Source organism: Opisthocomus hoazin, chromosome Z (genome assembly GCF_030867145.1).
Source record: "Opisthocomus hoazin isolate bOpiHoa1 chromosome Z, bOpiHoa1.hap1, whole genome shotgun sequence".
In the NCBI taxonomy this organism is placed as follows: Eukaryota; Metazoa; Chordata; class Aves; order Opisthocomiformes; family Opisthocomidae; genus Opisthocomus; species Opisthocomus hoazin.
This window is the reverse complement of record NC_134454.1, coordinates 28,227,547-28,249,935: the sequence shown is the minus strand read 5'-3', so window position 1 is coordinate 28,249,935 and position 22,389 is coordinate 28,227,547. Positions and strand designations below refer to the sequence as shown.

The following is a 22,389-nucleotide window of genomic DNA, read 5'->3' as shown; positions in this document are numbered from 1 at the left end:
AAAAGAGTTTATGTTAAAACCTATATCTTGTGAGATTTCCTTTGTGTTGAATCTGAGAAGCCGAGGACGTATGAACCCAATAAATATACACCAACTATTTCTTAAACAATGCATATTAACTATTTTTAAAAAATTTGTTTGCTCTTCTAAAGGAATTACATGTCCTTAAATATAAGCCCTGGTAACTTCTGTTTGCTGTGTCTCAGAGGACATTAAGGAGAACAGCCCTAATGACTTAAGATGGCAAACTTTCACTCCCTGCAAAACCAAGATAGGTGGTCTCTATGGTAACTTCCTAAGAGAGTGTCTCATATTGTTTTAAGCCACTGTAGTATTTCAAACTCAAGCAGTACAACAGATGGTTGTATCACAAGAGAAACTTTCGTTAGTACACTGAAGAAAGTGGCAAGCTGGCGACATGTTACTAGTCGAGACACCAGTTTGAACCACAGTTACCAAACAGACAAGAATGCGGATCCAATTTGGTGAATATTGACCTGCTCATGGTCTTACCGGTCAGATGGGACTTTCGCCTTGCTTCCAATGGTAAGAAGCCAGGGAAATAAATTTAATCAGGATTACTTATTTTAGAGGGAAATGATGTAATTTCCAGAGAATGAGGAATCCATGGAAGAAATTTGCAGAAAAAAAATTTAGTCAGATCTGTATCACCATCCCATTATTTAAAATATTTTCTCCGAAGGAAGCACCTGTATTTTCAGGTGAAATATACAGACTCATATATCTCAGAAAATGTATGCAACAAAGAATTATGATTAGAAGGGGGAAATAATAATCCAAATTTAGAAAAGATTTTCCTCCGAATTTCCTACTATTAATGATGCAGAACTTACACCAGTAGAAATTAAGCATGAGAAGACCCTAGCTTTTGGGTGCTCTTGATGATGTATGGGCTATTTCTTCTATTTTTTTCAAATAATGAGTATAATTTTATCAGCTGCATTTCACATATTTTATAAAGAACAAAATACTGCCTCTATTAGAAACTTGAACTACAAAGAGGCTAAGGTGTTCAGCATTCATTGCTTTTCTTCAAGCTGCAATGATAAGGCATAACCTCTCTCCTGATGGTAATTGTTTGCTGCATTTATCACATTCATTTTCTCTCTCTCTCAAAATATGGCTGCAGGAAGATGGAAGAAAAGAAATGGCTTCAATAAGAGGGACTGAGTAAGCCTTATCCTTAAATATCATACGGCATTCCACAAAACTGTAAGAGTTGTGCTCTGAATAAATAGTGTCAGCTGTCTGCATAATATTAGACTAGCAAATGTTAGACTTTGTGAATTTAAAACTGCATCACTGAAAGTAAATGGAAGATCTGAATTCGATCCACATTAATTTTTTTATTTAAACATTTGAATGATGCATTGGTTCTAGGCAGTATTCTCAGAAAAAAATAAGGTTATGGTAATACCTAGCAATTCCACTTCCTCACTTCCCACTTAACCATGTTAAGATAAAAGAACAGTTTTTAGGGGCCACAATATACTAAAGCACTTCAGTACCTACTGAATATGAGACAGCACATAAGTCCTATGCAAGTTAATGGAGTTTGAACAGAAAACAAAACAGGACAAAACAAACCACCTTATCAACAGATGAGCACAGAGCTGCAGTCACTGCAGAGGATGGTAGAAAAAACATGTATGTCTTTGACGGACTCCTAGGTCTGGAAAAATCTAGAGCCAAATAATGCACAGGTAGAGAAAGGCTGAATATTTTTGGTTTTCACAGTTTTGTTGTGAAGTCCGGGCATAATGGACACCTACAAATGTGCAAAATACGTGTTTGGCTATATTGCAGAATCAGATGAGTTTTAGGTGATGGATTGCACTCTTTACTCGTGTATGCAAGTGAGAGCAAGGCAGGTACCGCAGTGCCCTGGAGGAGTAACTCATGGGTGCTTCTTCCTCATCTGATGGGCTGGATCCTCCTTATGGCTTCACTGCTACCAGGAGACTTACTGTGCAGTAAGTCCTGATGGTTTTCCTTTGGGTCTCCCCAGCATCACTACGGTGCTCTGCTTGCAACCCTCTTCAGACCTTCAGTAATAAGGGGGAGTCAGCTACCTCCAGGGCAGTTTTCCCTCTTCCGTCTGCCACAGCTATTGGAGAGGGACAGGATGGGGTTCATGAAGGTGTTTCCATCCTTCCTGCTGGCTCTCAGGTCAGTCACATACCTACACATGCTCTGCTGCATGGCATGGTGGCAACGACAGGGCTGTAGAAAAGGCACCATCAAAGATGTACGGCCATGGAAATAAAACCTGAAAAGTTTCTGCTCAGCAGATGTTTTATCTGAGCACAGGTTGTGGCAAGTCCTCTTTGGTTTGAAAACAATTCTGATGTTTTTCTTTGTGTCTTTTGTTCTCGCCTTTTATTTAGTGCCTGGCTTTTAAGTATTCACAAAACAAAACAAAATAGTGCTTTTCTAGGTAAATAAGCAAAGTAATATGGAACATATTAGCATGTAGTGATTTTTCATTATACTGAATTTTAACTCTTTGGTCTTTGTGTTTCATTGTCAGCTGCAAGAAATAATTAACATCGGACAAAGAATATATGCCATTATAAGGAGAAGTACAGCTGAGATTTCTTGTCTCATTTGCAATTATGCCTGAAGGTAACAGGATCACATAGCAGGCTGAGATCCTGCATAATCAGTTAAGAGACTTTAATGTAATATGAACAGAAAGAGGTTATGGTGAAGGCATAGGCAAAGATGCCAGTCATGCAACTGCTTCTGCATAACACAGTCAGTGTAGCATTCCCATTCAAATCTGTGCACCTACCCAGGATAATAGTCAATCACATGTGTACACACGTGTGGTGCCATATTACCCTTATTACACCTGAGGAGAGCACAGAAAAAAGGTAACTCTTACAGCTTTGTTCCTCCTGATTATGCGAATGTGTCTCAAATTCTGGCTTGCATTTTCAGGCACTGCTTTTCTGTTCCTCCTTCCCCCACCCCTACCCCCCTCAACTTCAGTTTAATAAAGGCTGAGAAATAGTATTCATGGGTATGATCTTTCCTGTTCTCAAAGTAACTAATTCCACTGCATGCAATCAGATTGTCTCAAGATGAAAACAGATGAAGAACAAGCCCCTGTGAAATAGTTAAGATGTGCATTAAGACACCATTGGCATTTCAAATAATTTTAGCCAGAAGTGTATCGTATGAATTAGTCTTTCAGCCAGGTTGGTTGTAAAATTAATCTTAGCTTAAGTAATTTAACTAAAAGTAAATCAATTGTTCAGATCCAGACCACACTTAGAAGATATCTTAGACACTGGAAAACCTGAAGAGTGACAGATGTGTTGGGGGTGCAAGTTCAGATAAATATCTACCCTTTTCCCCTCCAGTCCCGCTATAATGAATATACAAAAAATTATAAAAACAGATTCTGTACTTCATAGGCTTGGAGCACCTTTTTTGAATAAGAGGTGATGACTCTGTCTATGTTGTTTCTGGCAGTGATGCTCATAGAGCCTCATGGTTTTAATAGCTGCATACAGGCACCAGACCAAATCCCCTCCTCTCCCTCCACCTTTATTTCAGTTTCTGTGTGCTTCAGACTGGGGAAAGAAGAGCAAGCCAACACCATGGGAAGGGTCAGAGATGCAGTTCAAAGTGGGAGCTGGAGTCACCTTCACAGAATCATAGAATCGTTTAGGTTGGAGGAGACCTTCAAGATCATCGAGTCCAACCACTAACCTACCACTGTCAATTGTACCAGTAAACCATGTCCCTAGGCTCCCCATTTACATGTCTTTTAAATACGTCCAGGGATAGGGACTCCTCTACTTCCATGGGCAGCCTGTTCCAATGCTTTACAACTCTTTTGGTGAAGAAATTTTTCCTAATTTTCCTAATTCTCCTCTAGAGATACTTATGGCCATTTCCCCTTGTCCTATTGCCTGTTACTTGGGAGAAAAACTTCCAACATGACTTTACCAGCATTGCTTACCTGATCCTAAAAACTGTGACCGCAATCCTACAGATGAGGGCTGTTACTGCTCTGCAGCCAGGGAAGTGTAGTTGAAACCTTGCCTGTTTCCAGTACTGAAGTGCAAGCACAGGGATCTGTGTAAGATCTACTGGGATTGGGGGCGCCAACATTTTTACTGTAGAGCTAAAGAGGATGACCCTTATCTGTGGGGGATAATGATGAAAAAAAGGGTGTTCATCAAAGTGCTCCTCCGTAGCACAGCCCAAGATGTACATTCCCTGCTTTATAGTCGTGTTACACTGGCCAGGAAGAACCAGTCCAGGCTTTCTTGAGATGGTAACTGAATGCTAATTTCCTGTTCTTCAATCAAAACACTGCTTTCCTGCATTTCAGGAGATGATCTGGGCTGTGAAAGTGTCAATACTTTCAGTTGATTCACTGTGACATTGGAATACAACCAAAAGGATCACCAGAGTACACAGGGGGCTCAAATTAGGGAAAAAAGTCAGCTACGACAGTCCTCAGTAATTTACTAATAAACTGTGTACCAACGGAGATTTTTCATGTGACACACAGTGCAAGATTATTTTGCAATCACTCATGAGAGATACGAGGTAAGAACCGAGTACTGTTCATATGAGCCCTCGTAACATTGGGCTGTTGCCTGGGCGCCTGAAAGGAGCATGGCACCCATCAGAAAGCATATTACCAGTTGTACTGGAACACTATTGGCACATTTTATTCTCCTTCAGCTTAAACAAGTTCTTACCTTTGCGAAGCGTTCACTTGAATTCAATGTGTTGACTCATATGGCTATTGACGGGGCTTCTGGCATCCCAGATTTCTCAGGTAGCCCTTCTGTTTGGTATGATGAAAATGGTAGACCAGTACTGTACCGCTCATTGTGCACTTCTAGCAGTCCATTATCTGACTTCAGGAACATATTAGTTCATTCAGGCAGTCTAAATGCATTGCAGACATTAATCTGAATAGAATGTAACCCATTGGAGAAGAAATTAACCACAAACACATTTTTTGCAGACCGTAGGAATGCTTGTGGTAGAGGCTAGGGAAAAGATTGCTAAATGTTTAAAAATATCCAAACTGTTTTAGTTGAAGTGCAGTCTTTTATACCATGAAGGGATTAACTGGGACATGTTTACCAAGTCGTTCCTGTTACCCACTCTGTGTTTACAGGTGTAAACTGTGCATGCCATTCAGTCAGCTCAGCAGTTGCACTGGGACCGGATAAATTTTCCTTCACCACATCATACCTAGATCCTGGGCTGCTCTGGTTTGGAAGTCTGGCTGTAGACTCCCAGAAATATTTGGGGAATGTGATCGTTGCAGTTAAACGTGTTCTTAGTGAAAAGCCATTTGTGAATAGATGGTCTCATACCCACAGCTAAACAGCACTTTCTATTACAGCTCAGAAACTGGAAAGAAATGGAAAGGTGGAGCAGCCAATGCAAGTGGTGAGTGACGTGCTATATATGTGTATTATATAAATATTGAGTCAGATTCTTCTGGAAGCCATTTTGACTCCTATCTGGGAGTTGAATGTCTTTATGAACAAGAAAACCTTCTAACTTATTCTGGTCACCGGTTGGTGATGGCTTTTTTAATTAAATACTTGCAAATCAGTCAGTAAAGGGAAAAATGGCTTTTAAGCAAAGCAGTGCTTCTGACTTTCAGGTAGTGCTGTCTGTTCCCATGTGAAGAAAACTCCATTTCTGTGTGAGCCTTGAAGCCAAGGTAGTTAAACAAACCGGGAACATAAATAAAGTACACACAAAAAAGCACTGTCCCCCCACCCCCACTTATTTTTCTTAAATGGAAGAAAATTGTATCAGCATACATAAGATGAACAGCTAGATTAGGTTGATGAACTTAATTAGCATCCTTGAAATACTAGTTCTAAAATGTTAAAGAGCAAGAAAACTAGAAAGAAAGACTAATCACACTGCTGAATGTATAGGTCTGGAGGCACAGCTGGTATAAACTGACAGCTACAAATCAGGTACTTGTCTGGTTTGCAGGCGCCTGTCTGTGGGAGCTTACTGAGGCTTTAACCATGAGGAAGAAAGTCCAATTTCAGCGATATGTGTGATCACCTTTAGCTTGCCAAGGAGAGAGGATGAGGCCCTGACAGAGATGCTCCCTCTGCGCTGACCTAAGGTTTTGCCCTGACTGGGACCACATCATCAACAGACCCATACTGAGATGCTTGGATGCTAGTGACTGCCTTGGGAAGCATGGAGTAGCTGCAGGGATGGCTTGTGCTGTGGGTGCTATGCTTGAAGAAATGTGTCTCTTCAACAGTGCAGCAGAGAACTTTTCATCCTCTTGACATGGTAATTTCCAGCATGACTTTTGCAAAATGTCACACTGTACTTGTTTAGATGGGAGTTGTTTATTTTCCTTTCTGTTGTCTGAAGGAAGGAGCAGAGGGGTCAGCTTAAAAAATAAAAAAAAAAAAAAAGATTAATTTTAGAGAAACACCAAGGACAGTGCACTGCAAGTTCAATATGGTTCATATACATTAGCTACCTTGCTCAATAATCTTGCTTATCTGGTCCTAGGCAGCCCTGCTAACCCAAAGCCCTTGTCTTCCTCTTTATCCTTTCCCAAATTATTTCCTCATTCTAGTTTTGTTTCATCAGTCTGCAATTCTTCTTTCAATTTAGTAGTTTTTGTTCTCTCCATATTCAAAGCAGAATACTTTGTCCTCCACATAGGCTGGGTCTCAATGACAGCATTTGAGAAACAGCTCTCATCTTCAGCAGTGCATTTTTCAGCCTTGGAAGTGTAGATCTGGTGATACTCAGTTATTTCCTATACCAGCGGTGCAAGAGCAGATATCTTGAAAAACTACAATAGAAAAAGATATTGTGCAGGTATATATGTATCCAATCTACGTGTACGCTTAGGAAGGAGAGTAATTTTCATAGGGCACATCCCTGCGATGAAGGTTACTAAATGCCAAATTAAGCCTAAAGTGGAAAGTAGCACAGCATATTTCAGTTTTGGGATTTTTAAAAATCAGGAAGAAATTATGCAGATCTGGATGTAGAGAACTTAGTATAGACCATGCCACTAGCCCTGCTTCTCAATTCCATTTAGACAGAAAAAGTTTCTGGCCTTCAACCAGGTTCAAGGAACCTCCTTTGCCCAGGGAGGGACCAGACAGAGCTTCTCTGGGCAACCTATGCCAGTGCCTCAGCACCCTCATAGTGAAGAATTTCTTCCTTATATCTAGTCTAATTCTCCCCTCTTTCTGTTTAAAGCTCCTTGTCCTATCACTCCATGCCCTTGTAAAATGTCCCTCTCCAGCTTTTTTGTAGACCCCTTCAGCTACTGCAAGGCTGCTCTAAGGTGTCCCCGCAGCCTTCTCTTCTCCAGGCTGAACAGCCCCAGCTGTCCCAGCCTTTCCTCACAGCAGAGGGGTTCCAGCCCTTGGATCATTGCTGGGGCCTCCTCTAGCCCTGATCCAACAGCTCCAGGTCTGTCCTGTGCTGAGGGCTCCAGAGCTGGACGCAGGACTTCCGGGGTGGTCTCAGCAGAGCTGAGCAGAGGCACAGAATCCCCTCCCTTGACCTGCTGGCCATGCTGTTTTTGATGCAGCCCAGGATGAGTTTGGCCTTGTGGGCTGTGAGTGCATGTAGCCAGGTCATGCTGAGCTTTTCATCTACCAGTAGCCCCAGGTCCTTCTCAGGAGGGCAATTGCCCTGACCCATGAGCAGGACCTTGCACTTGGCTTTGTTGAACTTCATGTGGTTCTCACAGCCCCATCTCTCCAGCCTGTCCAGGTCTCTCTGGATGGCATCCCTTCCCTCCAGCGTGTCAACCACAACACACAGCTTGCCTTTGTCAGCAAACTTGCTGAGGGTGCACTCAATCCCACTGCCCATAGAATATCACAGAATATCACAGAATGGTAGGGGTTGGAAGGGACCTCTGTGGGTCATCTAGTCCAACCCCCCTGCCGAAGCAGGGTCACCTACAGTAGGCTGCACAGGACGTTGTCCAGGCGGGTCTTGAATATCTCCAGAGAAGGAGACTCCACAACCTCCCTGGGCAGCCTGTTCCAGTGCTCCGTCACCCTCAGAGGGAAGAAGTTCCTCCTCATGTTCAGACGGAACTTCCTGTGCCTCAGTTTGTGCCCATTGCCCCTTGTCCTGTCACTGGGCACCACTGAAAAGAGCTTGGCCCCATCCTCCTGACACCCACCCTTCAGATATTTGTAGGCATTTATAAGGTCCCCTCGCAGCCTTCTCTTCTTCAGGCTGAACAAGCCCAGTTCCCTCAACCTCTCCTCGTAGGGGAGAAGCTCCAGTCCCCACACCATCCTCGTAACCCTCCGCTGGACTCTCTCCAGTAGCTCTTCATCTTTCTTGAACCGGGGAGCCCAGAACTGGACACAGTACTCCAGATGAGGCCTCACCAGGGCAGTGTAGAGGGGAAGGAGAACCTCCCTCCTCCTGCTAGCCACACTCTTCTTGATGCACCCCAGGATCCCATTGGCTTTCTTGGCAGCCAGGGCACACTGCTGGCTCATGGTTAACCTGTCGTCCACCAGGACACCCAGGTCCCTCTCCACAGAGCTGCTCTCCAGCAGGTCCACCCCAAGCCTGTACTGGTGCATGAGGTTGTTCCTCCCCAGGTGCAGGACCCTGCACTTGCCCTTGTTGAACCTCATCAGGTTCCTCTCTGCCCAGCTTTCCAGCCTATCCAGGTCACGCTGAATGGCAGCACAGCCTTCTGGTGTATCTACCACACCTCCCAGTTTGGTGTCGTCAGCAAACTTGCTGAGGGTACATTCTAACTCTTCATCCAGGTCGTTGATGAAGAAGTTAAACAAGACTGGGCCCAGTACTGACCCCTGGGGGACACCACTTGTCACCAGCCTCCAACTAGACTCAGCGCCGCTGATGACAACCCTCTGAGTTCTGCCATTCAGCCAGTTCTCTATCCACTTCACCGACCACTCATCCAGCCCACACTTCCTCAGCTTCCCTAGGAGGATATCATGGGAGACTGTGTCGAAAGCCTTGCTGAAGTCAAGGTAGACAACATCCACGGCTCTCCCTTTGTCTACCCAGCCAGTCATGTCATCGTAGAAAGCTATCAGATTGGTCAGGCATGATTTCCCTTTGGTGAATCCATGCTGACTACTCCTGATAACCTTCTTTTCTTCCACTTGCTTGATGATGGCCTCCAGGATAAGCTGCTCCATCACCTTTCCCGGGATGGAGGTGAGGCTGACCGGCCTGTAGTTCCCTGGGTCCTCCTTCTTGCCCTTTTTGAAGATTGGAGTGACATTGGCCTTTCTCCAGTCCTCGGGCACCTCTCCTGTCCTCCAGGACCTCTCAAAGATGATGCAGAGTGGCTCAGCAATGACATCCGCCACCACCCTCAGCACTCGTGGGTGCATTCCATCGGCGCCCATGGATTTGTGGATGTCCAGATCGCTTAAGCGATCCCTCACACAGTCCTCCTCAATCAAGGGAAAGTCGTCCTCTTTGTAGGCTTCTTCTTTTACCTCCGGGGCTTGGGATTCCTGAGGGCCAGTCTTAGCACTGAAGACTGAAGCAAAGAAGGCATTCAGTAGCTCTGCCTTCTCCGTATCCTCCGTCACCAGGACACCCGCCTCATTCAGCAGCGGCCCCACATTGTCTCTAGCCTTCCTTTTGCTGCTGATGTAGTTGAAGAAGCCCTTCTTGTTGTTTTTGACATCCCTTGCCAGCTTCAATTCCAGGTGGGCTTTGGCCTTCCTTGTCGCATCCCTGCATGCTCTTACCACGTTTCTGTACTCTTCCCAAGTGGCCTGTCCCTCTTTCCACATTCCATGGACCTTTCTCTTCTGCCTGATCTCCGCTAGAAGCTCCTTGTTTAACCATGCAGGTCTCCTGCCTCCTTTGCTCGATTTCTTTCTCAGGGGGATGCATTGCTCCTGTGCATGGAAGAAGTGTTGTTTAAAGAGCGACCAGCACTCATGGACCCCCCTTCCTTCGAGAGCCCTGGCCCACGGGATTCCTCCCAGTAGCTCCTTGAAGAGGGCAAAGTCAGCCCTCCTGAGGTCCAGGGTTTTGATCCTGCTTATCGCCCTGCTTCCTCCACGCAGGATCCTGAACTCGACCATTTCATGGTCACTGCAGCCGAGTCCACCTCCAACCTTCACATCCACCACCAGTCCCTCCTTGTTTGTTAACACGAGGTCCAGCAGTGCACCTTTCCTTGTTGGTTCCTCCACCACTTGCATCAGAAAGTTATCATCGATGCTCTGTTTCATGAAAGAGTTGCAATTTACAATTAAAAGTCAGAAAGATTCAAGATTTATATTTTCAGGAATTTATGATCGAAGCACTAATATTCAGCCATTCTTCACCAAAAGTAATCCTCTTTTTGTGCGCACCATTATGTTCCCCTTTTTGTGACTGTTAGAGAGATGTAATCAGAAAAAATTGGAACATCAGTTCTGTGACTTTTCTGTTGAAAGACGATACGCTGTTAGTGTTCAGACTGCACGTCTGGCAGACAAAGTGCCTGTCATCAGTGCATACTCGTGGATGGCTTTTATTTCTGAAAGACAATTTTTGGTGAAAGGACACAGACTGAAATGGATATGAAACAAAAGCATGTATATCTATGGGCTTATTCTGGATCAGTAAGGAGTAAATGACTAAAGTTACATCTTTCATAAGTACACAGAACTTTAAAATCTTTTAAAATCTCATTATTCAAAATCGGGAGTGAATAGCTATTTCATGTGCTGCTTTTTCAGAAATTGGAATGGTACTGTTAACTAACTAAGAAGTTTGGGGGAGCAGGCTGTACCACAAATAAAGTGAAGGGAGGCGAGGGCGTGAGCAAGCACTGGCCCTGCTTTGGCATCTCTGCTGGAAGACTCGCAGCAGGTCTGCGCTGCAGCCGCTGTTTACCCTTTCCAAAATTAATTTGCCTACACAGGAGTGGAGAAGAGAGGATAAGGACTGACAAATATCCCAAGAAATTTGACTTATAGGAAATAAAATTGTCAGTTTACACTTCTGGTGCTCATTCAGAGAGCAGTAAGATAGAAAAATATTTTCAGACTTATTCAAACCTTTCCTTTTTTATCTGAAAGAACAAAGGGAACACGTTGAAGGAAGTGCAGCACCACAGATGATTTTGCCAGAAACAAATTTACCTACCACAAAGACCCTGCAAATGAATCCAGGAAAATGCCACATCATATCTCTGCTCTGCATTTGCTGCCAGTGAGGCTGAGATAAGTTATATCTTCTTCAAGGTATTGCAGTATAAGTCCTTCAAAAATGAGCTCATTTTTCAAAAGTTTTATTGTTAAGTTTGAAGACTAGACAAGGTCATACTGGTTTTACATCGTTCTACATGATTTAAGTATATACAAAACCATTTGAATATTACACAGCTTGAAAGGTTGCAAAGGTCATTGTGTCCAAGATACTTCTGTACTTACTGACACATCAGAAGCCAGCACTGAATAGTATAGTTCATACTTGTTGTATAGCAAAGATACACTCATTTAGTATCCTTAGTCTTCAAAACTGACACTAATTTGTATGCAGCCATTCCAAAAGAGAAAGTCAACCTCAAAAGCAGAGCCAGTTAATATGATAAGCCCTTAACAGAATACAGATAAAACAGAGCCTCGTGCGAGTGCTTTATTTCCTAGGCTATGAACATAGCACATTAAAGAGCTATTGAAAGGTGAAGTCTGACTATAAATACTTAACGGGTTCAGGGTGAAATTTAATTAGGAGAACATTTTCAGTGTTGTTTACCTTTGTTACAACTAATACAAAAGTCAAGGATCATTTCAGAGTGTTTCTCTATCCCCCCTGAAAGGGACATACCGTGCCCTGCACTTATTTTTGGTTTTGGGATGCCAGTTGCTTTCACTGGGATAGTACAGTCATGTTAATTTGTAACTTGTCACTTATGTGAAAAGTGTTCACCAAGACAAAAAAAATAAAAAGTTTATTTCTAGACCATAATCTGATTCTCACCTTTTTTGTTAAATCTGAAGTATTCCACAGAAATCAAGAGTTACTTCTGACTTCTGCTGGTGACACTGGGAACAGAATTTGGTACTATGGCTGCACAGTGCCATTTAAAGAAAGCTTCTTGGTAGCTAAGGAATAATTTCATTAGAAAAAGCCCCAGTATGTTGGTTGATGTTGTAAGGGCATCAGTTCTATTCTTCTGTAAATTATCACAGAGTGTTGTCACAACCTATGGAGCTTTCTTTGCAGGTTGTGAAGAATGCTGGCAGGTGAAAGCTGACACAGGACATAGGATGAAAATGCTCAACTCTAAATCAATACAAAATAAAATTACTATATTAGGTATCATGACAACACTATTTTTATATGCAGATGAATGGATAACAATTAAATTACTAAACCAAGAAAGATTAATTCAACACCAAAATTCAAGTTGCAAATGATTAATAACATGAAAAAATCATTTAGGAACACAGAACAAATTTTTCAAAAGAACACTAAAACAAGTTGGTAAACTAGGGAGCCTAATTTTCTGAAATGGCCTTCCATTTTTTGGGTGCAGTCAACTAGTGAAATAGCTACATGCTATTCTTCACATCTGTAATTAAACTCAGGGTCAATTGCTCTCCCACAAAAGTAAAATGTTTTTGGACTTCTTTAAATATTGTGTGTGCCCAAAAGATATAAATATTACTTTTTATTTAGGGTTTTTTTTGTGTGTAGCGCATAAAGTGCAAAACATGGGCCATAGGTAATTTAGCAATACCCTTATCCTCCATTATTCAGATTATTTTTGCTCTTTAGAAGTACCATCATGATTGACTTTCTCTTTAAAATCGCTCACTATGCTTGAAGACCACTCCATATATACATTATTAAGGAATGCTGTTAACACAGTTACAGACAAGACAGTAACAGTCTAGTGGCTTTTGTTATGCAGCACAAAGTAAAAAATAAAGAACAAAGTTAGCAGTGTTGCACAGGACCTCAACATTTCTTACACATACTTTTACCTTTACAAGACTCTTCTTTAGAAGTCTTTAAATGTCTAAGCCTTATAAAATAAATACTTGTATAAATACAATTTAAAGAGTAAGTAATTTTATAGAGGCAGGGTGTTCTGTTTGTTAAAATGTGACAGTTTAAGTGACACTATCAGAAAACCGCCACCAATATATCCCCAATTCTTGTATGTAAAATTCCTGGCTGCTAATCTAGAGTCTTTCACAGTTCAATGGATAACATACTTTGTCCATGGTGGAGAATGTGTGATTAAATGCAGATTTTTGAAATCCAAACCATTTTGTTTCAAAGAAAACTTTGCCCTTTGCAGAATGTGGGCCAGCTAGCTGTTTGCCTGGGAAGCAGTGCCCAGGTTCATACTCCAGTGTTTTGGTGAGAATGTAATGGTGACAAAAAAACAAGTTTAGTGACATTTGCTAGATCATGCAGCTGTATCTATCTATCTGTCTATCTATCTACTTATCACTCTCCACATCAGCATGTTATGAAATTAAAAGGGTGGCTGTAATGCCAAATGCTGTTCAGGTAACATAAAATGGGCCCTTGATCCTCGTCCCAGGATTTTTTTAGACTTAAGTGCTACTCTAACACAGTCATGGAGCACTTTATCCCAAGGGAACTTGGAGTGCTCTACAAAGGTTGGTATCAGCTCCATCATCAAGGCAAACTGAGGCAAGGGGGAGAATGTCCCCCCTACTGCTCCACTTTACCTCCTAAAACCTACTTTTTAAAATGGAGTCCTCGCTGGCTATCATGTTGTGTATGAAGCATGTCTGTAGATGAAGCATGATAAAAATCAGCCTCCTTGTGGCTTACTGGCATATGTCTGGAAAGACATCGTTCGGAGTGATGATGGACTCCTATGACACCTCTTGCCTTCACGCCTGGGAGGAAGGCTGTGACCGCCATCATAAGAAGAGCCTGCTGAGAGGGTTTCCTGGCAGTGAGGGTGTCATTTCTCCTGTGTGTCTTCTAGCACCCAATTTCTTAACCCCGCATTTACCTCCTCACAGAAATTAAGGAGGTTTCTGTGAGAAGTAATTGGGCACGCAGCTCTGTCTAGAGATGTGTGCTCACCCCTGGGCAAGTCACAAAACGGGCTCCAGATTTCTGATGCGCTTGTGTGCCTTTACCTATGTGGGTACTGAAGATGAGATACCACAAGCACCTGGCGACTCACCTCAGCCTCCTTGAAAAAGCGCATCTCAAGCAGAACTAATAAACTTTGGCAAATTCATTAACTTCATAATATACTCATAGCAGATTTTGTTCCATACGCAAACAGGTCACCTCTTTCAAGGAAAATAACATTAGTGGTGATACTAAACAGAAAAGATGGAGGTCATGTCTACAGCATGCAAAATATAGAAGGAAAATTGGGTTAGTTAGGAAAATCCTTTAGGTGCATGAACTCTGCTGTTCAGATGAAAGTGATGAAAGGTAGCTTGTAACATCACAGGTACTATGTTTTGCAGTACCACAGAGTATCTTCCAAAATATATGTCAAAAATACTGACAGTGTTTGATAGGCACAATTACTATAATGCAGTCATCCCCAAGTAAACTTATTGCTAAAAGCTGCAGTATCACTTTTTGCAAGTAAGATGACAGTATGATTTATGGAGAACTCGTCAGCCCAATGTTTCTAAAGCTGCAAATGAGCTTTGTCATGCTATTTCTCTTCCCTTGTAAAAAGGATGCTGCTGTTTCTCCCTAACACATTTCAACTAGTGTGAACAACTCAAAGGAAAAATAGAAAGATAATTCCACAGCAGAAGGGATGACACTAACAGATTTCAAGGACAAAATCGGATTGGATCATTTAAAGGGCAGGCTTAGACCTCCTTGTGAAAGACAGTTAGCGGCCTACCATAAAATGAGCACTTGTTCATGAAAAACCCACTCAGTATCCTACAGGCTTTGCACAGTTTCTTCTATGGAGGGACTTCTAGTTACACCGAGAGCTGCGATGCCTGACAGAGATCCTCCTCAGTCTTCTGCTGTGCAGCCCAGCAGCTCCGACCGCAGGGTGATTCTGCCATACCATGACCACGGGAGGATGCGGAGGTGCCGGGCATAGATTGGAGGGTCGATGACGTTCTTACGGTGTGTGTCGTTGTCAAAATTTCCCTGGAACACCTGAAGGGCAAGTAATGAGAAGATTTAGAATCACAGAATCATAGAATGCGTTGGGTTCAAAGGGGCTTTTAGAGGTCGTCTAGCCCAACCCCCCAGTAGTGAGCAGGGACATCTTCAACCACACCAGGTTGCTCAGAACCCCGTCCAACCCGGCCTTGAATGGTTCCAGGCATGGGGCCTCCACTACCTCTCCAGCAAATCTGTGCCAGTGTTTCACCACACTCATAGGAAAAAATTTCTTCCTCATGTCTGGTCTAAATCTACTCTCCCTTAGTTTAAAGCCATTACTCCTTGTCCTGTCACCACACAATTTAAACCTACGTGGCTTAAAGAACAGCTGTGGTACACCCCTGATGTCCCAGAGCACCTCCCTGATCTCCACACTGAATTTTGATGATGTGGGCACCCAACAGATGGTGCAAAGAGCACCTGCCTTTTCCTAAGACCTGGGGATTTCACTGCATGCCAGGGGCATCAGAGCTGGGTATGGACATGGCACACTGAGGCCTGGTGCAGATTTAGCCTTTAATTCAAAGCTTAATCTGCTGTTCTGACAACACCTAGAGCCCTGCTCTAAAAGGGCACATAAAAATAATTAACATTTGAAAAATTAAATGTCTTTTTACTTGGCATTTGTACCATGTCAAATTAATCCCAGGAGATCCTGTTATTACTTCCAACAAAATAACAATAATTAAAGTTAAGAAGAATTTTTATTGTATCACTTATGAATGCAGCTTGGATGCAATTATATAAGACCTTGTAAAGTTAGTGATTATTAAAGATACCATCTTCTTCTGTCAAACAAAAGTCAGCATATGAATTAAGGGCATAGGTTTGTGGTGAAAATAAAAAATCCTAGCACTGTACAGTGTATATTAAGATGTTGTTTCCACTACTATGGGTTAACCAATACACAAGTGAGTTCCCAAACTTCTGTCTGTGTAAAAACAATGCTAGATTTTTCCCCTGGCTGCCACTATTTAAATTCAAAAGTTGCGACACCACTTTTTGGCAAAACGATCAGATTATTCTCTTGGGATATTTTCAGTTTTTATGGGAAATGCTCATTCTCTTCAAATGTCAGCCAATTCAATTTTCATTTGTAAAAACTGTATTTGATAGCTTTTTGACTTAAAAAGAATGAGTTTCATTTGCATCATGCAGAGAAGGAATATGGACCTGCTGAAGAAGTGGTTATATGACTGAATTAGTGGAGAATGACAAGTTCCCTGAAAGTTCTTAGCAAAAATGTCAGAGGCTGAATTCAGAAGAGGCTGATCTACTATTCTAGCACTCAAGCTGTTTCTTTCGTGACATGTTTCCAAAGCATGATATTGAAATCTTCACTTTTAGGTCTCTACGCTGCACCTTTTCTTTGAATTTTGAAAGCTTCTCTCAAGTGCTATCAATTTGGCATCTCGAACAAAACTTGTATCCTCCACAAGTGATGCTCTTCACAAGCCACAAATTTCCCTTCTTATCTGGCATCTCACTACCACAGAGACAGGAGCATTACAGCACCTAGGAGTTAAGATAGACGGGTAATATTGCAGACAGACTGACCACAGAAACAACAGTGCTGAGAGTCTAAGGAAAAAAATATGTTTACCACAGGAAAAAAATGTTTGTTACCCAAGCACAGTGTTCATTACATAAATCAGTTGGAGCTTGGGCTAACAAGATTGCACCTGAATTTGAGTTTCATTTGTTGCAATATAGCATACAATGGAATGCAGTAAGCTTCTTACTAAAGTTACAGAGTGAAACGCCCTATGTACAATATGCAGCTAGGAAAGCTTAAAAGTAAATTTTTTTCATTTTATTTCTTGTGCATGCATGCAATATATCTGTTGATATTTTTTTGCCTAGCCAGATGATAAGCAATGCAGAACTGCAGACAATTCTTGCTGCAGAGCTACTGGAAAATTTTTTTACTCTCTATTTTGTTCTCCCTATGGAAATTGTATTTCAGAGATAACATTTAAATGAAGGCTTAGAACAAAAAAAATCTACAGCCCCAGTATTTGTATCCATGTATAGCTATGCAAAATAAATAAAAGTATGTGATGCAAACCAAAGCAACAAATGCAGCTGAACAAGGCAGGATTATGTCATTTATTTAGAGCGGGAAGACAAGAATTAAATGTTATTTCTAACTCATACACGATTTCACTAGCACTTGAAGTCAAGCTCGTACATGATTTGATCGACACTTGAAGTCATCCGTTTCAGAGGTTAATTTACGCAAATCTGAAATTCACTTTCTCTCAGAATTCAAGATCCAGTTTCAAGAAATTAACTAAATGTGATAGATCGGAAAAAGGATTTTAAGGAAATAAATTTATGAGAAAGTGAGGGAAGCTTTGTCAGCGTGCACAGATGTGGCCCATGTGAAGTATAATATTCTAAGAACAAATTTACTGGATGTTTTTGCTGTGGACCCGTGGCAAATTTCTTGTGGGAAAATACATTCTTTGTGAGTCTTCATTTTACTTCAGCCTAAGTTCACTAATGGAGTTAAGAAACTTGAAAAGAGCAAGGAGTGCAAAGGACAAAAGCTATACATCTGACTTATCAGTAGAAAAAAGCTGTTTCTGTAGTCAAATGTAATTTTTCTTTAATTACCTGTTGCTTTATGGCCAAACAGTCAATGCTAATTGAACAACATAAGCAATTAAAAGCTCTTGAAGAGCTGGTAGCCTCATACCTTAAACGTTCACTTCTCAGTTCTCTTTCTGAGAAGTTTACTTCGGTATACAACACCTCTGAAGACTGCAACAATTTATCAGCATTCAGGAGGCTAATGCTGGAGTTACAATACATAGTTCTATGTAATTTTTCAGATGCCCAAGAGCAATAAAACCCAAGCTGATTTGTGGTCAAGGAATAAAAAGCAGCGTGTAAGTTATTAACATGTCAGTGCATAAAGCCAGCATGTATCATCATTTTGAGTTCTAGGTGGGTGCAGAACTGGCCCTGCCTTATCTCAAGCAGTAAGTATACAGAGTGAAGTGGCAAGATGGCCACAAGCACAGAAAAATATCCTTTTGCAAATTATTGAATGGACTAAGTCTCTTCAGCCTGAAAGGAGATATGGTGTCTGTAAAATCATAAGTGGCAGGGAGAAAATCAGTAGCAGGCAGTATTGTACTGTCCCCTTACCAGAACCACAAGGGGACAAGGAATGATAGCAGGTTTCTCCTGAGCCACCTAAAGGTCACGGTTTCCCATATAACACACCATTAAACTGTGGCACAGTTTCCACAGCCTTTAATTACTGTTAAAGATCTGTTAAAACTATTAGGGGCAAAATCATCAGGGGCTATTAAAAACACAGGCAGAAGAAACCCGGAGGATGGGAAGGTATACTAGGGGGGAGTAACAGCCCTATGCTTTTTATTTCTCTAGTCATCTGCTAGAAGATGCTCCCTCCCTTGGAAGAGCTTCAGCCTCACCCAGCCCAGTGGCTCCCATCTTATGAGGTGCCTGCGTTGGTAAAAGAGGACTGAAGCTCCTGCATTTTGAAAATCTTTTGGCAGAGTGTTAAAGATTTTACACTGGATATATCTATTTATGTCTGCCTGCATACATAAAAGGTGTACTTGCTAAAACATTTACTTAGCATCTTCAGCAAGTTTACACATACACACCCCACATACATATGTGTAGCTCCTCTGTAGCTTAGTCTCTTACAGCTGCTATTAAAATTAAAAACTAGAAAATGCATGCTGTTGTACTCTAAAGCATGACAACCTATTCTATGATCAGTTCATGCAAAACAGAATAAAAAACCTGGAAAATATGTACTGATAGTCTCTGCAAAAAAGATTTCTGAAATATAAAGAAGTATTGTTTATAATTGTGTCCAGCAAGAAATTCAGATGTCTTGCCTTCAAACATTCACTAAGATTTTTCAGTAGAACTATGTGTTTTATGGCACAAACTGCAAATAATGACAATGTAAATTGATTCATATTTTAAAAAGACTAATATTGTATTTTTTTATGATAGAATAATTTAGAAGAAATACCTGGAGAAGAATAGCTTGGGAAAAGTGGTGTTTATTACAGGTGATGTATGCTTTGCTCCAAATGTAGAGCTCGAAGCCAGGTTTTGGGGCATGTCCATTAACAGGTGGCTGCAGCGGGAAAGATGATTTTTGGTGCTGTGTCAATGGATGTGCAAGGAGGATGAAAATTCTCTCCACAGAGACTCATTCTGGATCTCATGTCTTGCAGAAACTTAAATTGCATGAAGAGTCTGCATCAGCCACAGCATTATCCGTTCCTGCTGTTTATGATAATGGCTGAGATATTCAAGCCTCAGATGGTGAAGTCACTATGTTGTCTGCTGTGCCTTAACTATATTGTTCTGAGCAGAGAATTTTAAACATGTTATTCCATGGAGCAGTTAATCCTGCTCATACTACAGGCAGATTATTTTAAATGAATAGCTAGACCTAGGTTCTGTTTGGAGTTTGCTTCGATGCAGAACATCTCAGTGTTCGGACAAATAAAGAGGGCACTGTGCATTTAAACTCTAAAAAAAGTTCCATCAAAAGTATTTTTTGACAGCCATATTCCTTTATTTTGGAAGCATTTTATTTCTTTATTATAATTCACTGAAGAAGACTTGCTTGAGCAAGTTTGCAAATTTGAACAGACCATTTACTTGCTTTGAAGTTTTTTGTTCTTGGTGGAGTAACTCTTCACCATCAAGAATTACAAGTGAACACCACCAGGTAAAAGGTGGTGAAAGATATCTTGATTTCTAACAAGAAATAGAGCTACTGTTTATAGACATATTCCATATAGGCATACTTGATCCCCTGGAAAATGCTTTCCGCTATAAAAGACTAGGCAGGGGTTTTTTTAGTATATATATATACACATACGTATGTAAACACATATGCATGTGTGTGTACACATGTGTTTCTGGAGTGATTGAGAGCAGGAAAAATACAGTCTTTCTTTTCAGTTGGTGTGCATAAAGTCTCTGTGGGTGGGTGTAAATTTTCCATTCCTGATCTTAGCCATCCTCCTTTCTTCTTCTTCACTGAGCACTTTTCTCAGGACTGGCTGAAGAGTCAGGAGTCGGTTGGCATGCAATGGATAGCTATGCAAGAGGGTTCACTGCCAAGAGAACTGTATTTTCCCTCTCTGTGATACATGAATGAGACTATGTAGTACATGATTTTTATTATATACCAGAGTAGGTATCAGGCAGATAAAACTTTTAAACGTGCAGAACATACTATCACATGCTTGTTATTTTTTCCACTTGATCTATCTACTGATGCTACTAAAATGGGAATTTACTCCACTGTACATAGTTTATAAGTGCTTTATAATAGATGGTTCAAAGCCAAGCAAAAAGAGAAATATTTTGAAGACCAAACACCCTCCAGAAATGCTTATAGAAATTCAGGGTAGAGACTTGTTAATATGAGCATGTTGTCTTCCTTCAGGTCTTAGTGTGGTATTACGGAGAGGGATATGTGTGCTGGAGGCACAGCCTAGAATGAGTATAGCTAGATCTTCATCTCATACAAGTCATGTTAACTGAGCTGAAAGTAATAGAAGTCACTCACAATTTAAAACAGTGCAGAAAAAAACCCCTACTGTTAGATTAGAAAAAATATTTTAAATAATAGTGTTAAATAATAATAATTTAAATAGTTTTACTAGAAATATGTTCTTTAACTGTACCAAGTCTATAGATTATAAGCAGGAATTGAATCTGTCAATGTATACCAGGTGTTATAATACTTAAACACCATACAGAAAAATCGGTAGCGAACCTAGGAGAAAGATTTTTAACCTGACATGACTCAACTTCTCATTTATAAGTAAATTCCCGTCTTCCATTTCTATGGCAATTAACTAGACATGCAAAGCATGTAACTTGTAACTAGTTGTCATGGTTCAATCAGCACACTAGTTCACCATTTTGTGCACAAGTCCTGTGGCCATTTGCATACTGGATGTTGTCTACTTGCAGTTAATTGCACTGCTGATGGCTAATAATGACTGAGAGCGCTGCAGACAGCTAGACTCCTGTAGGCTACTTTCAAATGTTTTCATCTTATTTTAGGAAACAACCTCTAAAATGCCATTTGACATTGCAGCTGGCCTAGAGTTATCTACAGCAGGCTGTGCAATTTGTAAATCACATATGAAATGTGATTAAAAAAAAAAAAAGCTCAAATTTCACTTGGAGGTACTTAGCTTTGGAGGCATAGTGAGCTACTGACCTCTAGTTGAGAAAAACAAGATAGCTATTAGCTCTGGTCCTTTTTCTAAAATATATTTTCTTCCTACCTGCCAGCCGGCAAAGTAATTTATTTAGCTTCTTGAAGACAACAGGAAAACCTTTCATATTTTCCAGGCAACTCATTCAAACTATTTAAAATGAATGATAAAGGTTTCATTTTTTAAAGACGTACTTTTTTTTGCCCCAGTACCTTTTCATCTGCATTCACAGAAGTTCATCACAGATGTGAACTCAAGTCACTGGCTGTTAAAATAGCAGAAGCTAAACAGGAGCTGCAGGAGCCACTGTTTTTGGAACAGCTTTTCCATTTGTGTTTTGGTTTCGGATGCCGCTGGCAACAAAAGCACCACGCGGCCACCCCTCCCCCTGCCGGCGTGCAGAGGAGAATGGAAATAAACAGGCAGGAACCGGTGGGTCGGGATAAGGGCAGTTTAACAGAACAGCAAACAGAGGGAAACAGGAACAACAACGGTACAAATAAGGAGAAAACACAACAACGAACTGCACGACCCAGAGAGCCGCTCTCCCGAACAGGACCGGCGCCGCGCCCCTCCAAGCCACGAGTGAGTTCCCGCCGCGCCGCCCCCCCCCCACCGGAACCCAGTGTGACGGCACATGGTATGGAATACCGGGCTCTGTTTGGCCAGGTGGGGTCAGCCCCCACCCCCGGGCTGTGCCCCTTCCTGGAGTCCGGTGAAAATTAACCCTGTCCTGGCCAAACCCAGGACATTATCCACCCCTTATTCCATACCATCTACGTCATGCACAGGTCCCCCATTGTCCAGTTGATCACCACCACTTCTCCTGTCTCCAGATATCATTCCCTTAGTCTATGGATCATCACTCTAAAGTGTCCGTTGAGTTCATTTAATCCATGACTTCGGGCTCCATCTGTCGTAATGGTCTTCCGTGGCAGGAGAGGTGATGTGTGGTGATGGGCGGTCACTT

The 22,389-nt window shown here is 41.6% G+C and overlaps 1 protein-coding gene across 2 annotated transcripts in view; it reads right to left on the bottom strand.

The window, feature by feature from the left end:
* Positions 1 to 11,298: 11,298 nt before the first annotated feature.
* The window catches only part of EDIL3 (EGF like repeats and discoidin domains 3), a 290,980-nt gene continuing 279,889 nt past the window's right edge, over positions 11,299 to 22,389 (bottom strand). For both annotated transcript variants that reach the window (XM_075410892.1, XM_075410893.1), the window contains one exon: positions 11,299 to 15,165. In XM_075410892.1, the coding sequence (XP_075267007.1) occupies positions 15,016 to 15,165 (150 nt within the window). In that variant the 3' untranslated portion in view covers positions 11,299 to 15,015. The remainder of the gene's footprint in view (positions 15,166 to 22,389) is intronic.